Below are 5,728 nucleotides of genomic sequence, written 5' to 3' on the forward strand. Positions count from 1 at the left end.
GCAATAATAATAATAATAGTTTATTTATATATACAATGTAACTAGCGGAGAGACTCAATCTATGTTGGTACAAGAAGGCGTGAACTGTTACTTCAAGTATCTGAGTCTGAGGTGTGCAGCTAAGTTGTTGATATGAGAGAAGTGATTGTGACCTTGCCATGAAGGCTGATTTTAGTCTTACACTATGACAATGATGGACTAGGCGTATGAATTGTTTTTTTTGCCCAGAGGGGAAAAGTATTCTCACGAGGCAATCTAAGAAAACAGATTTGGGTGTCCATCCACTAATCTCGACTTTACAGAACTATGCCGGTCATGTCCACAAATGAGGCAACTAGCCAAATATCCAGAGCTCTGGTCACAGCTCTGACAAGGAAACCCCACAAGCAGTCAAGCACAGGATTTCCAGAGGTTTTGTTTTGAAACTAATAGCACCTGTACAGAAAGGCCAAAAAAGACTGAAAACAGCTATGGTCTTAAGAGCCCTTAAAGCTTTTTGCATAATGTCATGCACAATGGTGCACAAATGCATTGTAGGCCAATCGTTCGTCTTGTCTCAGTTGTGTCAGTGCACTCTGGTTGGGAGTGTTGGTGACAGGTAAAATTGGCACAGGCAAAGTATACAAATGTATTCCAAACACCTGTCATCAGGGAAAGTTTGTAACAGTATAAATCCAACAAATATATGGATGACGTTTTCAAATAAATTTTGCCTGTATTGGATTTCATTTCATTTCGTTTCATTTCATTTTGCCGCTAGACACAGAGAGCTGTTATCAGATTACCTGACTGTCAAAAATATTCTACCTATGGTAAGCATATAGCACATACCATGCATCGGAAGTGCACGAGAATATGCAAAAGACTTTGGGCCTCTCAGTTCAGCAATATGTCCACGAGCACATCTATTTGTACACCACAGGGAGTAGCTGTCCACAAAAGCTACACTGCTATATATAAGCTACACTGGCCACATGGAAAAAATACACAGAATGATAGGAACGCAACGATCATTTCGCAGTATACATACATACACTTGGTGACGCATAACATTATCAAAGCCATGATGGGGCAAGGCTTTGGGGACTGCCCAAGCACTCTTGAGGGAGAGGGAGCGATTGATAAGTAGTGTCTTTCTGTGGTTCATCTCAGAAGTGGTCAACATTCATCCTTCAGCGTTTTTACCTTATCTCCGTTTATCCGTCATCTTCACTCCATGGTTGACGGAGAAAAGCAAAACGCTCGACAGTCCAGTCCACACCAGCAGTCAGTGTGCCTGTGATTGTGTCCTTTGGTCTCTGTGTCAGAGGCCTGTGTCAGACCAGAGTCTCCTTGTTAACACTCAATAACCAGGAGCAGCACAGTTTGAACAAACGAGAACACTAAAGCAAAGAGAAAAAGCAGCTACCGCCTCCGTCAAAATCCTCTACGCAAGACTCGAAAAGCAACATATAGGAGGCCTTTATAGCAACAGCATGTAGCACAAAGCATTTACTTTTATTTTCTTTGTTGCAGCTGTTGCACTGATTGGACGAGACTAAATCCAGAGCAGTCTTAGTGTATAAAGAGGAAGGCAGAGAGCCTTGCGTACCGTTTCTCTGTACCATACAAGTGACACAACGAAAGCGGAATCTTTGGCCACTCAAACTATCCACCATCATCATCATCAAAAAGTTTTTTTTTTTAACATTTCTTTTTTAAAGCGTCCACATGGACTGTTTAGGCATTCCTCAGTGTAGGTTTCTCTCTCTCTCTCTCTACCAGTCTCCTAGCACACAGGTAGGGGGTGGAGGCTCTCTCTCTCTACCAGTCTCCTAGCACACAGGTAGGGGGGTGGAGCCAGTGCCCACTCTCTCTACCAGTCTCCTAGCACACAGGTAGGGGGGTGGAGCCTGTGCCCTCTCTCTGGCGGGTCTTCTTGAGCAGCTGGATGCGATTGTGGCAGTAGAACTTAATCGCCCTCCAGTCCCGCTGGTTGGTGACCAGCAGGGGGCAGAGCTCCAGGCATCGCTCGCAGTCGGCCTTGGCGGGCACCCGCAGCTCGGCGATGTTCCGGGTGAGGTGTAGCTCCACGGCGGCCCGCTCTGCCTCGGACCACGGCCGCTTCAGCACACCACGCTTCCCTGAGGAAGAGGAAAAACACAAGAGGAAAGAATTGGGATGAGGGCTTTTGGATTGAGTAGCATGTACACAAACTAAACATGCATTCATTAGATGTGTTCATGGTCACTGATATCACAGATTAAGGATGAAAACATATGCAAACTTCAGAGACAATTCATTGTCCAATTGTATACCTTTCTGTTCACCAGTTCTCTTCATCTATGAGACATACCGGTACATACGCAATAATGCCACCTCCTATTTGTAATGTGGGAATTATACCATCCACCCTTTATTCCCTTTCAGTAATACTTATACAGTTACAGTTACATTTTAATAATTTGAATAATATTCAGTTCATGTTCATTTCATTTATCCTTTATTTAGCCAGGATTGTCCCATTGAGATATACTAATATACTTAGTCATGGTCAGTTTCAACTCTTACAGTTGACACAGCGATACTCTTCCAATAATGTTCCTCCTCCATAAATCTCAACCCTAAGCTTCCACATAAATAAAAGCAGTTCCACTAACATTTCCACTCACATATACTGTACCATCCCCTGGTACACTTACCAGCACAAGCACACTCACTCATCCACACCTATAAAACACATAATAAAACAACGTATCCATTAAGAAAAAGTACAAACACGAAAAAAGTTAAAAACAAAAACTCACCTGGTTTGGGCGTGCCTGAGCCCCTTTTGCGTGAAAATGGTGATGCTCCGTTCAACTTCTTGGGTCGTGGGGGCTTTTGGCCATTAGGTGAGCCATTCTTCATCATAATCATGGCTGCCGGGGTCACCGACACCGTCTTCTCTTTCCCCTCCTCTCCATCCGACTCCTCTGAAAACGATTCTCCAGAGTTTCCAGACATCACTGCACATGAAGACACAGAGCGAGACAGGAGGAGAAAAGCAGAGGAGGGGCCACAGTGTGAGAATGGGATTGGGCAACAATAAAAAGACAGGAGAGTGTTGTAGGACAACATGGGTTCACCGTGTTTGTAAACACAATGTTGTGAGAAGGGGCAAGACTCTGGCAGCCAACCATGTGAGCAATTTTTTTGACCGACAACGGTTTCCAACAATCAGAGGTTGAGATGTGCGCAGCTACAGTAGTTTCGCACAGTCAGGAGAAAACTAAAATTTAGAACCCATGTATAGGGAGATGGAAATATTAAAAAGAAAAGATGGCAAAACGTGAGCTGAGTTTCACTTTCACATTCAACAATTGTTTTCAATTCATTCTCTCACTCATTCTGGACAGTTACCATTCATCTCTCATTAGGGCTAATGAATGATCACACACCGTACTGCACACCAATCACCACTGCTAGCAATTAGTGACTAATCCCTTATCCTCAGCTCAGTGTGCTTCTCTTCATTCCACGCACTTCGTTCCCCCTAGTTTAAAGGTGCACTGTGCAGGAAATGGTCAAAAAGGGTACTGCAACTATGTTGCTCATTGAAACTGGGTTGCCTATTACCAAATTGGATCTTTTCATGAAAGTAATAAACTAATATTTTCTGGTATGGCCAAAGTACAGTCATTTTTGCAGCTAAAAATGTCTGAAAATTCAAAATGGCGGACCGTGGAGAAGACCCCCCTTTTCATGTATGAAAAGTGCAATTTTTCCAGTCATAATGACTACTTAGACTTTGATGGTGGTGGTAAGTATTCATGAAAAAGGTAACATTAGTGAATGGGCAGCATGAATTCTGTTAATGAACTCCTAAACATCTTACACAGTGCACCTTTTACTCCATCTTTTTTCACCATCACTTGTGTCTTCTCCCTTCTGGATTTCATATTTTTTACCCTTTTTACCCTTTTTGTCCATCTCCATTGCCTGACCTGGCAGTCTTTATCTAGTTTTGTCTCTGAACACCACTCTCCTTGTAATGACTGAGAAGTAATTGTCTATCAATACTTAGTCCATGCACTCTCACTGTATCACTCCTTCACAGTCCTTCCACCTCTACCTCTGTCCTAAAGGTTGTATTGTCTCTTACCATCCAGCTCAAGGCAGATGTGGTGCAGGCTCATGCCTCTGAAGAGCACGCCGTCCCTCTCGCCGCACAGCACCACGCGTCCAATCAGAGCCATAAGGCCCGGGTCCTGTCCAATCCTGGCGCAGCTCTGGGTCACATGGTACTCCCTCTGCAGGAAGTTCTCCAGGCGCTGGACGGCGGCGCCCTTCTGCGTGTCGTCTTCGCCCTCGCTCAGCAGCAGCAGCTGCGTCAGGATGGCCACCTGGCGCCGCACCCGGGTCTGGGTGAGGGCGCGCGGGTTGCGCGTGCCGCTGGAGCGCGCCAGGCTACGCAGCAGGTCGGTGCCTCGCAGCGGCGTGGCGGGCGAGTGGTACGGCCTGGCGAAGACGTACGGGTTGACGGGGTCCACGCCCACCCCGGGACGGGTCTGCAGCAGCATGTCCAGGCACGCCTCCGAGTGCGGGGGCAGGATCAGGGGCTGGACGCGGCCCCGCTTCCCCTGCACGCCCACGCGGGGCAGGTGGGGCAGCACCAGGCGCTCGAAGGGGGACAGGGAGGCCTCCAGCGGGGTCAGGGCCGGCGGGGCACCCGGGGGCACCGGGACGGGGCACTGCGGGGTGACGCGGGCCTGGTACTCGGTGATGGTGAGCTTGGACACCTCGCACTCGCGGCGGCGGTTGTAGAGGATGAGCAGCGCCAGGCTGGAGTGGCACAGCAGGCGCCAGGCCTCGGCGGACTGCGGAGAGCGGGACAGGGAGATGAAGGCCGAGTGCTGCAGGCGACGCAGGTACAGGACCAGGGAGGACAAGGAGGAGAGCAGCGGCATGATGTGGGGACGCCGAGAACTGGAAAGAGGAGGGAACATTAACACCAAAGACCACAATGGAAATAAGTTTCCGAGCTTTATTGTGCTATCCTGACTGTTTTTAAATTTAAGTATGTGGTGCGGTTTATATGAAACTCAATCATGTATTCATTTTATATATAAGAACTGAAGATGTCAAACAATCAAAAAGACAAAGACAGAAAGTGTTAATCTGGGATTGACACTGGCACTGCCAACCGGCCAAATTCTGGTAAATTTTGGCTGTGGCTAGTGCTACTTACAGTGTCACTAGCCAATTTGGCTGGCAGCTTATTCCTTGGTATGACATACGTATCATAGTAGCCTATATTCTGTTGCTTGCCCCTTGTGTATCCATTATTTGTATTTAAGTTCAAGAAAAAGGTGAATAACTCAGTTTCTACCTGCTTGATATACTTCCACGTAGAAAGCTAAACACTGATTTTGCTTTAGTTCCTCATCTTTAGACGGTTAGACGTACACCATCATAAAGAAAAAAAACAATATAAAATCTGTGGCTAGTGGAATACCTGAATGGCTAGTGTCTCGGGAAAACCACTAGCCACAGTGGCCGGTGGGTGAAAAGGTTTATGTCAAGCCCTTGTGTTAATGTGTTAAAAATCTTGTTCCTTTCAAACAATGTGTTCAATAGCAGGACCTCAGCTAAACCAGACTAGTGTGCGATTTTAGCCAGCCAGGAGTCTTTTTTCATTTTTAGTGTATGAAAAGACATACAGTACATACCTAAATATGTCTTTCTTGTCCTCAGCTCCACTCTCGTA

At 46.4% G+C, this 5,728-nt stretch overlaps 1 protein-coding gene across 2 annotated transcripts in view; it reads right to left on the bottom strand.

Annotated features, from left to right (window-relative positions):
- Positions 1–1,798: 1,798 nt before the first annotated feature.
- The window catches only part of si:dkey-117m1.4 (uncharacterized), a 19,774-nt gene continuing 15,844 nt past the window's right edge, over positions 1,799–5,728 (bottom strand). For both annotated transcript variants that reach the window (XM_063218702.1, XM_063218701.1), the window contains exons 6-9: positions 5,691–5,728; positions 4,124–4,947; positions 2,787–2,987; positions 1,799–2,123 (exon numbers count right to left, since the gene is read on the bottom strand). The exon at positions 5,691–5,728 is cut by the window's right edge and continues 1,089 nt beyond it. In XM_063218702.1, coding sequence (XP_063074772.1) covers positions 1,867–2,123; positions 2,787–2,987; positions 4,124–4,947; positions 5,691–5,728 — 1,320 coding nt within the window. In that variant the 3' untranslated portion in view covers positions 1,799–1,866. The remainder of the gene's footprint in view (positions 2,124–2,786; positions 2,988–4,123; positions 4,948–5,690) is intronic.

Source organism: Engraulis encrasicolus, chromosome 16 (assembly GCF_034702125.1).
Source record: "Engraulis encrasicolus isolate BLACKSEA-1 chromosome 16, IST_EnEncr_1.0, whole genome shotgun sequence".
Lineage (NCBI taxonomy): Eukaryota > Metazoa > Chordata > Actinopteri > Clupeiformes > Engraulidae > Engraulis > Engraulis encrasicolus.